Genomic DNA, 13,490 nt, shown 5'->3' with positions numbered 1-13,490 from the left:
CACCCTCCCACCCGCCCACCCCCGCCAATCAGGGCCTGATCTCATTGCGTTCTCCCTGTTTCCGGTTCTGTTATTCCAAACAGTTCTGAGAGCAGGGACTGTATCCCATCCATCTTCATATCACAAATGCCCCGATGGTGATGGTACTTGCCCACCATACATTTATTCATCAAAGACTTCTTGGACACCTGTCAAGGGCTGGGTACTGAGACTAGCGATGAGCAAGGCTCTGAGTGACAAACATGTCTTTCTTGCCTTCACGGAACTTATATTCTAGTGGGAGAGTCAGACCAAAAAAATAACTTAAAAATTATGGATTATGATAAAGGGTAGAAAGGCACAAGGGGGGAGCAATGGAGAAAAATGGGAGTCGGATCTGCTTTAGGTAAAATAGAGGTCTCCGGTGAGGTGACGTTTAAGCTAAATCTTGTTTTTTTCTTTTTGAAGCTCCACCCTGCATATAAACCTCATAATGGCCTATCTTTTCTTTACGATGCACGGTTTCTATTTTTATTTTTATTTTTTTAAATTCCAGTGTAGTTCACATACAGTGCTATATTAGTTTCAGGGGTACACTACAGTGATCCAACCGTTCCATACATCACTCCATGCTCATCATGACAAGTGCACTCCTAACCCCTTCACCTGTTTCATCCATCCCCCCCCCCACCCACCTCCCCACTGGGAACCATCTGTTTGTTCTCTATAGTTAAGAGTCTGTTGGTTTGTTGGAAGATTTTACTTTTAAGTAATCTCTACACCTAATGGGGCAGAGGGTTTTTTTTTCTTCCAACTTACAACTCCGAGCTCCAGAGTCACATGCTCCACTGGACTGAGCCAGCCGGGCACCCCAAGAGTCTTGTTTTTTTGGTTTGTCTCTCTCCCTTTTTTTCCCCCTTTGTTCATTTGTTTTTTTTGTTTGTTTGTTTCTTAAATTCCAATATGAGTGCAATCGTATGGTATTTGTGTTTTTCTGGTTTATTTCACTTAGCATTATACTCCTTAGATCCATCCATGTTAACAAGTGGCAAAATTCCATTCTTTTTTAATGGCTGAATAATATTCCATTGTGCGTGTGTGTGTATGTTTATCTATATATACACACATATATATACATAGATATGTATGTATGTGTATGTATATGCATATATATATATATATATATATATATATATATATATATATATCTCACATTTTCTTTATCCATTCATCTATCAATGGACACCTGGACTGTTAAGCTACATCTTTAAGGGTAAGAAGGAGTGTGCTTGGTTGAATGAATAAATGAATGAGGCAGTGACTTCGGATTAATTAGCTCACCTCTCCAGGCCAGTTTCTTCATCTGAGAAAGCTAGAGATTGGTCTGAATGATCAGGGCTCATCATAACAGGGACAGGAAAAGGTAAAAACCTTTGGTGAAAGGGGAAGTGAGGTGGGAGAAGGAGAGAAGAGGGAGTGGTGGTCAGGCAGGAGTGGTAAAACATTTCTACATGGTATTCACAGGCCCAGCAGGAAAGGACCACAAAAGCAGGGCCGAGTCGCCCTTGCATGTTTCCTCCGTGGAAACCATCAGGGAGAGCCTGTCTCCCATTCCCAGGACTCTTGCTCTGGAGAAAAACTTTGTCATTCCTGTCCCAACCTTGCCTGAAAAGAGTAGGAGGAGGTGGCATTAGCAGCCGGCAAAGAGAGTGAATCAAAATAAAACCCAGATGACTCAAATAGAAGCAGGCAGGCAGGAAAATTGATTAGCCACACGTGACAGACAGTGCAGGGTCTGGGTGCCACCTTAGCCCTCAGGTTCTAAACCTTAGAAAATTAGGGTTTGCTGCAGAACCATCCAGGGACTGGTCTGCCATCAAATCAGAGGTTTGGGCAGTGATGGAAAGACTCATTCCTCTGGGGCACCTGCCTGGCTCAGTTGGAGCATGTGACTCTCGATCTCTGGGGGGTTGTGGGTTCAAGCCCCATGCTGCGGGTGGAGATTACTTTAAATTAAAAAAAAAAAAAAAGAAGACTCATTCCTTCAACAAATTCCCAAATTCCTGTGGCAGTAACACACGTCCTGTAATCAAATTAAGCAAGACTTGAGTGGAAATAGTTGTGTGTAGTTTTTGTTTTTTGTTTTTTTTTAATGGCTTCATATTCTCCAAGACCATGTTCATATCTGCTCTTTCCCAAACAGAACTTTTTTATAGAATTTTTAAAATTATTATATTGAATTTTTGAATACTTAATATTTGTCGCTATTCATTAGACCGTGAGCCCCATCAGAAGGAGATGGGGCTCCTTATTTGCTTCCTTCACTGTTGCATCCCCAGTGCCTTGAACAGTGCCTGGCACATAATAATAGCTGTTGATCAATTAATTAGTGCATGGTAAGTCACTGTGCTAAGAGCTTTATATGGGCTACCTTTCACTGGGATCTCTCTCTTACAAATGACAAAACTGAGGGGTGCCTGCGTGGCTTGAGCGTCCAACTTTGACTCAGGTCATGATCTTGCAGTTCGTAGGTCCCAGCCCTACGATCGGCTTGCTGCTCTTAACGTATAGTCTGCTTTGGATCTTCTGTCCCCCTTTCTGTCCCTCCCCTGCTCACACTCTCTCAAGAAAAAAAAGAAAAAGAAAAATGACAAAACTGAGGCTCAGGGAAGTTGAAGAATTTGCCCACGGTCATACTCAAAAGACTGTACAATATTTTGAAGGGCAAAGCTCAGAAAATAACAGGGAGAGATTATTCATACAGAGTCATTTCTTCATTCTCTTTCCCTCAGGATGGTGACAGGCTGCCCCCCTGCAGCCCGAGCTCAGTCCGGGTGCCAGAGCTGAGATGTACTTTCAGCTGAGGTCCTTTTCACGTGGAGGAGAGCTCAGCTCAGGAACTTACGGCCTAGGGGCTCCTGGGAGAGGGAACAGCTCTGGCTGTGCTGCCCAGGATCAGCTGACAGCGCCCGGGTAATTCAGATATAGAGCTTACTCAGCAGCCCTGTGGCCTTTCTGGCCACCAGGCACCTCTAACACCCTTCCCCCAACCCTGGTTCCCAAAAATCTTCTGGCTCAGTGGGAAGACGTGTAAGTACGAGGAGACGGTTCAAACTCCCAATTGGGAGGTAAGTTGATTTTAGGAGAAAATGCCACCCCTGACCCCTAAATTAAGACTTTGACCACCGTCAAAAGGTCAACAGCGGACCTCATTATTGAATCAAGGCAACGCGGCTTTGCTGTTTAATTCCAAGAACGCTTCATCCAGGGATCTCCCTGCTCGCAGGGTGTAAGCTCGCTGGGAGCAGAGGCTCCACTGCATCCCACGTGGTTTGCAGCCGCCCAGTGGGACAAGCACCGCCTTAGTCCACGTGACTTGCGGCAAGGTTCTTAGCCCCTCCCCTGTGCTTGTTTCTTCATCTATAAAATGGGACTAAATTGGTACCTTGGTTACAGCGTTGATGAGGATTACTTCTACCACTCTACATAAGATGCTTATTATAAGCCTGGCACTGGGTGAGTGCATGAAACAGACACCATATAGCGGCTACTGACTAATCTTGTTCCCATTCCTCCAGCTAATTCAAGGCTAAGAGGCTAGCCTGAAGTCATCCAGCAAATGAGGAGGGGGAAGAGCTGGGAGCCTGGTATCCTGAGGCCCTCCTTTCTCAGGTTTCTGGATACTGCTAGGTGATGCATTTCCGGCAACTCCCCGAACTGTACTGACAAGTATTTATTGAAGGGGTCTGCTATATATCAGGCACTGCTCTAGGCTGGGGATACAGTGGTAAGGAAGACAGCCAAGGTCACTGCATCAGGGAGCTTACATTATAATCGGGAAAACCGGCAATAAAAAATTTAAAATAGACTTTTAGATAGTGCTGTGAAGGAAATGCATGGCACATTACAAATATGGACAGCACAGACCCTCGTTTTGTATCGCTAAGGCACTGACAGCATCTGTCTAGGGCAAATGTGAGACAAGCTTGGGTGTTGGTATCTGAGACACCTGGCTTTGAATTCGAGCTCCACGTGGTCTGATGAATGTCTTCCTGCGCCTCTTTTCTCATTAGGAAAATGAGAACAGTGATTGCTAAAGTTGGTGTGAAAATTGATACAACGGGACACATAACATTTTCTCAGTGTTTAGTGTTTTTCACCTCCGGCAGGTCGGAGCTGGAACCCTTAGTGAGGCCAGGTGGAACCGTAGCCTCGTACTGTGTGTGCTTCTTGAGTGTTTGTCGGGGAGGGGTATGTGGGAACGGGGAATTACCTGGAGAACTCCTGAAAAGGAAGAAAAAAATTCCTGGGAGAAACAGCCCCTCCCTGCGCCACGAACCGGTATCATTCTTTTTCTCTCGGTGCATGTTCCCTGGAGAAATGTCCTTGGTTGGCTGCCATTGCCCAGGATTTAATGTCTTAGAAGAATTAGAAGTTACCCTTTATAACCCAGTAATCTCCAAAATTGGGCATAGAAATAAAATATTAGAACTTCTATTTATGTATTTTTCATATAATCGCTTTTTAATATCTATTTTTGTGTCTTATGTTACACAATATAGGGGTACAGTAGTACAGGTATATAATTTATAAACACATGGGGGTATGCATGATCAAAACTTTCTGACGGGGGTGCAATCAGAAAAGTGGAAGGCCACATGGAGGCTAAGGGAGGAAAATTATGGTCAGCCCTCAGTTCACTTGCCCAACATAAACCCAGAAAGTAGCCTGCAGGCATCACTACGCTAATAAGCAACAGTGAAGAACGTACCTAATCTCTTAAATCCCAAGTTAGTGTTCTTCCCTCTACAAATTTCGGGGGGGGGGGGGGGCGGGGTGTGGAAGTAGAAATTAAATACACACTGCGAGCCATGTCAAAAGCCAATTTTGGAGGAGCCATTAAACCAACCAGATTCGCCTGAAAAATATGCACAAGACAGAGACCATCTCCTGCAGGTTCAGAAGCACTCGGAACAAAAACCTCCTCCCCACCGCTTTGTAGGCCAGTTATTTTCACTCATTTCCCATCACACTACGCAGTGTCTGTTTTTAAGACCGATGTGTCCTTCCTTTCCCCAACTCACACGCACATCACCACCACACGTTCCAGCTTCTTTCAAACCATTCATTTCGCCTCCAAGGTGACACCATGTGGAACCAAAAATGAAGCAGCAAAATGTTGAAAATAAAAATAAAGCGGACTTTATTTAGAAGATAAAGATGGTGGTATCAGTTTTGGTTAATAAAGTTGGGCTCAAGTGTTTTAACAGGTCTTTAATGCCATCACAGACTGGCATGCCAAGGGCATTCTGAATGCCAATTACAGACTGAAGGTGTTTCAAAACCAAGATGCTATCAAAAGCTGATGGAGTTGAGATTTCTCATAAAAGTCGGACTAACACACTTCTTAAATATCAGCGTGACTAGATTACTTGGTTCTGAAAGTGAAAACACTACACTGAGCATTTCCCCTCCCTTTCTCCGCAAGTCCCTAAGGCAAGATTACAGTTGCCTCTGACAGTCCAAAGTTCAACATTTCAACAGAGGGGAGCTGAGGGGAACCAGGAAAATGAAAAGCAAAATTAATAAATGTAATCGTAATTGATATAGGCAGCTGCCACTTACGGCAAACCAAAGCCTAGTCCGATGCCCATTTGCTTCACATTTGCACTGACATCTTCCCAAGCAGACGGTAACTACATTCTTGAAGGAATGTGCCAAGACTAGGGTGGGGAAGGCCCAGACAGTGAGAGTGGACTGAATGCATTTTGCACCCAGTTACCTTAGGTGGTACAATCGATTAAGGGTAAAAAAGCCCAGACTCTGGAAAACCCACTAGCCAAAAGTAACTAGGAAAGAGGATTAAATGCATAACCAGTGTAGAACGCCTGCAAGGCACCAAGACCACAGTCCAACCAGCCCATTTTCCTCCTCTCCATCACTGAATGGATCTGGGAGAAAGCATTAGTAACAGCACTTGTCAACTGCTTCCCTGGAACAAAACATGACAAAACACACGGAAGGTTTTGTTTCCATTATGGTTCTCGGTGTACTTTATTCTCCTGCTGTCTAGCTAAGCAGCCCACACAGGACAGAAATGGGTAGCACTGAGGAATGATCAGATTTTTTTTCTCCCCAACATTCCTGCCCCCTCCCTAAGCCCTGACCAACCCCTATCTATCAGGAATGGTTAGTGCATCACCCTCTCCTCAAGGGACAACTAACATTTAAACGGGATTAGAGGGTCAGGTCTCTTCTTAGTAGGGCTTAGCAGGTGGTACAAACTCTTTATTCACAACGGAGTCTTTCCTTCAAACACCTGTTTTTTGTGTTTTGTGTTTTCTTTTTTTTTTTTTTTTTTGTACACTGGTTCATAGATCGGCACTTGACTTTGAACCTGGCACCAAAAGGCACAATATCTGATACCCTGTACAAGAGCGATTAGAGATGCTGCCATATGGATGAGCAAAACCGAGCCAATCCCACTTATGAATGGAAGGCTTGGATGGGGAGGGGAAAATGGCAAAGAGAAAAATGTAAGCCCACATTTTTTTTTTGCTAGAATGGAAATGAAAGTGGGAATTTAAGGTCTTGTTTTTTAATCCTCCAAACACCAGGAAGCAATTAAAGATCTTCCTTGGTGTTTTTGAAAGCAGCATATTCAAAATGCCAGCAAAAAACTACTAGTAACTGCAAAAACCAAAAGGGGGTCAAAGCTCGCCGACATCCCTCCTTATTGCTGAAAGATTCTAAACCCAAAATTCCGGGTGCCCTGTTCCCTTGTAAAAGGGAAAATAGCGAAGTCTGCTTTATGGTTCTCATAGCACATCACACTTTTAAAAAAATATTAAAGTGTGTGACCAGGGGAATGTCTGACACCATTTTATTAATCTTCAACTTCAGTGGAAAAATAAAACCTTTTTCAAGTGCCATTTTCATCACAAGAGTCCTAGTATATATATATGTATGTATATATATACTTTTGTTTTTTAAGTTTTATTTTGTTGATTAGTTGGTTTTGAAGTGCAGCAAGAGACCAATACCGCATTGTAGTCAATCAAATAAAAGAGAACAGAAGGCCAAGCAGTTTCCAAATGGTTATTTTATCAGATTGTTTGAACATTAAATTTATCCTCGTTTGCAATCCAAAATAGTTACCTGAAGTTTGCTCTGTGTGTGTCTGTGTGTGTGCGCGTGTGTTTACTTTTATTGTGTATTTGTTTTTAAACTCTTTGGCACAATTTTCTGGGGGTGTTCAGACTGCCACCATACATGTCAGGAGAGACCTTTTCTTTTGTGCTGCTACTTCTGAGCATCTAAATTTTGGTTTGTTTGGGTTGTGGCTTTCTTTTGTTTTGAAGTCTGCATTCTTTATTTGTAACAATTGTATTTTAATTTTTTCTAGATCCTCTAACTCCAGAGTTTTCTTTTTCTCCCCCCCTCCCCCCCACTTCTACATTCACAGTTGAACCATATTATTAGGAAAGGCGCCTTGATGAAAAGATCAGGATACGGGAGCTCTGACCATTCGTCAGTGTTTTCCCTAGAAGGTAATTAAAAAAACAAAACAAAAAACAAAACCTAAAGAGCGTCTTTCCTTTTTTTTTTCTTTTTTTTTCTTTTTTTTTTTTTTTACACATCTCTTGTGCTGCATCAGTAGACAGGACTTCGGTTAGTTTTATGAAATGCAACATCTAACCCCTTTTTTTCTGGGAAAAAGAAACTGCAATGACTTGAAGTTGAGAATGTGGATACCGCCTCACTCACACACACTCATTCTCAGACCGTAAAGAATCCCTCACCCTCCTTTTAGCCGGCACGCGTACAGTACCGTGTGGCAATGGTACACCAAAGGTGGGCTTGAGACCCAGGCTCCATCTTTCTTGTCAGTAGCAAAGGCCAGACTGCCTTTTACAACAAAGCACCACAGCTGAACCCAGTCCCTCCTCCTCTCCCAAACCAGTCACTCCACTCGGCACCGGCCAAAAGACAGAAAAGCTAGTTCTAGCCTGTCCTGGGAAGAGAGAACTTCCTTTTTTTTTTTTTCCTAAGCAAATACATCCATCGTTTTTCTCTTTTCCAAGATGGCCGACGTTATGGTTTTCTACGAAGTCAGTGCTTACTTAGCTCACTAACAGCGCTGCTGTTGGCGGCTGCGGCTGCTGCTGTGGCAGGATTTTCAATGTGGTGTGTTTTCAAGCCTCACTCACTCATCCTCTCATTCCCAAACATTCAGCATCCGTGCACACTCCTCACTTCCGGGTTTTTCAAAAGATTGGAGATTTCCAGTGGGGGTCTCAGGTTATCATCCCAATGGTAACAGATCTAAAAACAGATGGAAAACAAGTCAACTTTGAGATCACATACAGTTGGAAGAGTCAAACGCTTCTGATTCCCACAATTAAGTGCTCACCAGCCTGAAATGAATCGGTCTAGTTTGTCCTAATAAAAGGACTAATTGTTTTTCTTGTCTTCCTATGTGCCAGCTACCTGCTCTCATTACCACCTATACTAAGAGGGTAGGAGGGAAGCTAACAAGATAAAACTCAAAATAGCCAATTTTATCGAGATCTTTGGAGTAAGACAATGAGTATGTTGAGAGTTGAAAAAATAAAGACTACATCTGAAAGCAAGGGTCAGGGGTGCCTGGGTGTCGACTCTTGATTTCAGCTCAGGTCATGATATCACAGTTAGCGAGCCCCTCTATGCTGACAATGCGGAGCCTGCTTGGGATTCTCTCTCCCTGCCTCTCCCCTCCCCTCTCTCAAAAATAAATAAAAAATTAAAAAAACAAAAAACAAAAAAGCAAGCGTCACACAACTCTTGACTTTGGATATCTTCTGCAGAACTATGCAATGTCTAAAAGCGCTGCAGTAAAAAAAAAAAGTATAAAGAGCAGGAGGAAGGGAATAGCGAGTAGAAAAGAAAATTCTGGGAAAATGCCATTACCGATGACTTTATTAGGACCCAAAATCATGCGGGGCCTTCGCTGAATTCTAGTTACATAAGTGCTGCTCTTCATCACCACAAGGAATCAAGTATTTGGCTCAAGGAAAGATTGAGGATGCCCGACCCTTCCACTAGTACAAGCCTGAGGAACAAAGGCTTGGCTCAAAAGCACTTATATGGGAAGGGATACAAAACAAAAGGCCATGAGACAGGCAGCCCTTGTCGGAACAGTCTGAAGAAACTGTGCCTCCTCCCCAAGAGAGTAGAAAGAAGAGGGCAATGGAGATGAGCTCTTACCAAGCTTGGTTCTTCAGTTTTCTCAGTTCTTTTGTTGCCCATGTAGCAAGGGTTTTTGCTTTGTTAGTCTTCGATCTCCGTCCTTCAGTTAACAGTTCATGGATCATTGGCCTAGCTTCTACTAATTTCAGTACGTCCTTCCCAAATGCTGTACACAAGTCCCTGTGCAGAACAAACACACCTGACAATGAGCTCCTTGGCCCGACACTGCTATCACGTTTTGAGCCTTCCAAACCAGTACTAAGCTAGTTGTGGGTTTCTTCATATTTACCTGCTTTTTAACGTTTATTTATTTTGAGAGAGAGAGAGTGAACATGAGCAGGGGAGAGGCAGAGAGAGGGAGACAGAATCCCAAACAGGCTCCAAGCTGCCAGCACAGAGCCTGACACAGGGGTCGAACTCCCGAACCGTGAGGTCACGACCTGAGCCGAAATCAAGAGTCGGACACTTAACCAACTGAGCCTCCCAGGTGCCCCTGGATTCACTTGCTTTTTAAAGCTGGAAGAAATTTTAGGGATAAGTTGAGCACCTACCCTCAACAGATGCACAAAATGAACTCTAAAGAGAGAGGATGACTACTGCAGGTTCCACAACTAACGCATGGTTCTCTCTTCTAATGATGCCTCAGAAACTCTCAACAGAGGAGGCTAAACATAGGCAATCTGTTGACCAGCCTCAGAATATGGGATGGACACAGATCTGATGCTGCTCCTATACCTCTGAGAACTCACTTCATAGTTTAGCGAAAAGAAATTAGAAACCTGGAGTCTGGAATAAGACCCAAGCTAAGGTTTGGAGTAAATTCTCACCTGTGAGAACTCGTAACAGGACACCATGGGTTCTATTAAAGAAATACCAGGACGCTGGGTGGCTCAGTAGGTTAAGCGTCCCACTCTTGATTTCAGCTCTGATCACGATCTCATGGTTCATGGGATTGAGCCCCATGTCGGGCTCTATGCTGACAGGGCAGAGCCTGCTCAGGACTGTTTCTCTCTGCCCCTTCTCCCTCCCTCTCAAAATAAACAGACACTAAAAAAAGAAATATCCATGTCAAAGAAGTACACAATCACCATCCAGGCTACCCTCAAAATTCTTTACCACATGTCTTCGGATTTTCCAAAAGTTCTATTTAGCTACTGGAAATAGGATATAACCTACCCTATCAGTCCAGCAGCACAAGCTACTACTCCGTCTGTATGATCCTCATCTCCAGCAATGTGGTCAATGAAAGACAGAATAAATTCTACTCTGGGTTGTACCAGCATCACATCCGCTATAAAAGAAAGAGAAAGTCTGATGAAACTGTCCCACCCTGGCAGGACTGTACCCCCCATTTCAAAGTTTCCAAATACACTATCCCCCTCACAAGGCTGGCTTCAGGTGGGAGAATTAGCTGCACATAGTTATACCGAACTGTCCTTTCGCAGATTAAGATGTCATTCTTCACATCAACACAAGAGGCAGACAGTCCTTTTATTACAAGCAGAAATAATATAGAAGAAACTAATGGGACCTTTCCTCTAAGCCCATGGTATCAAAAGAGGTAAAGGACAAATACTTCCCTAGTCAGTAACAGAAATATCAGGTGACAGAGGAAATCTGATCTCCCAGTCCTTCAATTCAATTGCACTAGGGGTGTGTATGTGCTCACAGCTGCCACTCAGGGTTGGTGTAGATGCCAACCAGCACCACAGCCTTGCCGGATCCCATCCCTTACAATGCCCAAGAAAGGGGAGACAAAGCAGCAGAGGAAGAGGGAACAGAAATACGAAAGGCCATATTCTCTCCCAAAGCAACTCTCTTCATCAGGGCGCTTCCTTCTCCCCTTCCTTTCCATTCACAAGTGACAGAACTAGAGGCACAGCCCCTTTGGCTAAGTGAACTCTGGACTGAGTCAACTGGGTTGTATACTCAACGGTGCACGTTCTCCTGGTCTCCCTTCAGTCCCTGGACAATTCCGGTATAGGCTTCCAAGCAGCCTTCCCTTAGCTCATTCAGGTAGTCCACCATGTCATAGTCTGACTGCAAGAGACAAAACAGAACGTCCATCATTCCAAGAGCCTTTAGTTGCACGACTGTCAAAAATCCCCCTCATCCAATCAGGGCTGGACTTAAAGATAGCTTTTAAGCCTACCTTGTCCACCTGGGCTTGGGAGGCCTGCTGAAGAGTATTCAAGACGACCTCTAGATATTTTTTAAACTCTCCACCAATAGCAAGGGCAATATCACCAAACACTGACAGAATCTGTGGCTTCACAGACCTGTGGACATTTTCATTCTGATAAAGAGAGAAAAGCAAATGAATAAAAGTCACAACGTGTCCCGCCCAAAGGCTATGACGACTACTAATACGCTGTGTACAGACCACATAATCTCTGAAAAGAGGGATTATGTATGCACTTTACTGGCTTCCCTGCACCACCCCCACCCCTCCCCCCATTCCATGCAGCGAGCACATGCGTTCCTTTAACTTTACAACCTTACTTTATGGAATGACTTTGTGAAAACGAACAATTCCTTTCTTCATAAGCCTACAGCCAACATTCCAGCAACTTAAAGAGTTCCCTCTCACTGAGTTTTTAACCATGTTTCCAACTGACGATTTCTTCAGATCCTAGTAGACTGGCTTGTGCGTGCAGACACTCACCCCCAGGTTCTCCAGGAGGAGCTGCATCACCTCGTCACAGAAAGGTAAGATGTTGGACTGCAGGGCACGGCATAGGTCTCCCACTAAGCCCACAGCTGCCAAACAAACCTGCAAAGAATCCAGGAAATGATCTTCCGAGCGGAAAAGGCCAACTGCGGGTAAGGCATTATTTTTACTTAGCTGCTGCTCCTTTTATCACCTGAGCCTAGAGTGCAAGAAGAAAACATCCTCCCCTCTCTGAGATCAGTTCATTTTAACAACCAGTACATCAGGAAAAAAACTAAGGCCGTCCAAGGTTATCATTAAGAAAGGACAGAAATGACAGTATTCCCCAGGAACGATGGTGGCAAGAGCCAGGTGGTTAAAAAAAAAAAAGAGAGAGAAGGAAAAAACCCGGCTCTTAGGGCGCCATGCTGATGCAGCTAATATCTTGGTTTTTTTCACGGACTACTTCTGGGGAGTTGCCCTGAGTTCAGACACTCAGGGCAACAGAATAAGGAGTTCACACCCAGGGCCAATGCACCGAGACTGTCTGGACTTTGTACCACAATGACTGTCCGGTATAAGCGAGAATATAAACATGTTCTATTGAAAAGCATGGACTACCTGGTACTCAGCATAGTTTTTCAATCCAATGCCCAGGAAGGGTTTAAAGGCCTCCATGTACTTTAGGAACTCACCACCCAACACTGCAAAGAAGCAAACTGTTAGCACCACAGGATATCACAGAAGTGAGCAAAAATAACCATCCTGGCTCTCCCAAAATGTATTCGCTCCACACAACAGGTTGGGTGGAGCGTGCATTAATTACCAATTCTCCAGTGAAGATGTTAAGGCTCTCAGACAAGTCAAATTCCTAAGTGCTGGAAGGGCCTAACTCTTATGCCCCAAAGATAATGCCAAATCTCCACGGAGTGGGATTTCACTTTGGCTGAAAAAAACCCAAGTGGTTTTTTTCACGGAACGTCAGGGTTAATTTTGAATTGGATGAGCTAACAATGCTGCCTCTTGGCCACCTCTTCACCTGGTTATAACATGTCTTCTCTGGCAGCCAGGTTTAAAACAGGGTCCATCCCTGGGCAATCCCATCAAGGACTTATTTAACAAGCCAGTCAGGGAAAGCAGACTAGGCTTCTTTCCGAATTCACCACTCCGGGAGCCATAATGAACTGCCGGGTCCTGTCAGGGTGGTTACATGTGGCCAGATCAGTTGAACATATGCTTCTTATGCTAGAATAGGTCTGCTCCTCGGAGAAGTAGTCCTCTGGTAATGGCCTTGGTAATACACTTTACAGGCCATCCCTGAAGAAGCATGCCAGGTTTCTGAAGTGCTCTTTAATGTGCTTTTAAATGGCCCTTCGAAGAGTCTTAAGCAGACATGGCTCCCCCAAAGCAATTTTGTATAGTCAGACATATAACAACCAGAAAACCAATTAATTCCTAGAACTCTCAAAGTTTTACTCCATCCCATACAAGGGACCATGCATGATGTGTCAACCCGGAGTCTGAAGCATTACAACTTGAACCAGAAGGTAGCAAGTTCCAGGAAAGTAAACAGAAACCTTTCCTTCCTCCATCCTTGAAAGGAACCAAACTTCAATAAAGCAAGTAGACTTTC

General features: G+C 44.0%; 1 protein-coding gene across 1 annotated transcript in view; it reads right to left on the bottom strand.

Moving 5' to 3' along the window:
• Positions 1–5,158: 5,158 nt before the first annotated feature.
• KPNB1 (karyopherin subunit beta 1) overlaps positions 5,159–13,490 on the bottom strand; it is a 29,301-nt gene continuing 20,969 nt past the window's right edge. The window contains exons 16-22 of the mRNA XM_058703793.1: positions 12,479–12,561; positions 11,873–11,980; positions 11,360–11,503; positions 11,142–11,247; positions 10,384–10,498; positions 9,226–9,387; positions 5,159–8,304 (exon numbers count right to left, since the gene is read on the bottom strand). Coding sequence (XP_058559776.1) covers position 8,304; positions 9,226–9,387; positions 10,384–10,498; positions 11,142–11,247; positions 11,360–11,503; positions 11,873–11,980; positions 12,479–12,561 — 719 coding nt within the window. The 3' untranslated portion in view covers positions 5,159–8,303. The remainder of the gene's footprint in view (positions 8,305–9,225; positions 9,388–10,383; positions 10,499–11,141; positions 11,248–11,359; positions 11,504–11,872; positions 11,981–12,478; positions 12,562–13,490) is intronic.

This window comes from Neofelis nebulosa, chromosome 16 (genome assembly GCF_028018385.1).
Source record: "Neofelis nebulosa isolate mNeoNeb1 chromosome 16, mNeoNeb1.pri, whole genome shotgun sequence".
Classification (NCBI taxonomy): Eukaryota; Metazoa; Chordata; class Mammalia; order Carnivora; family Felidae; genus Neofelis; species Neofelis nebulosa.
Note: the sequence above shows the minus strand (reverse complement) of the source record. Positions and strands in the feature narration are given on the sequence as shown.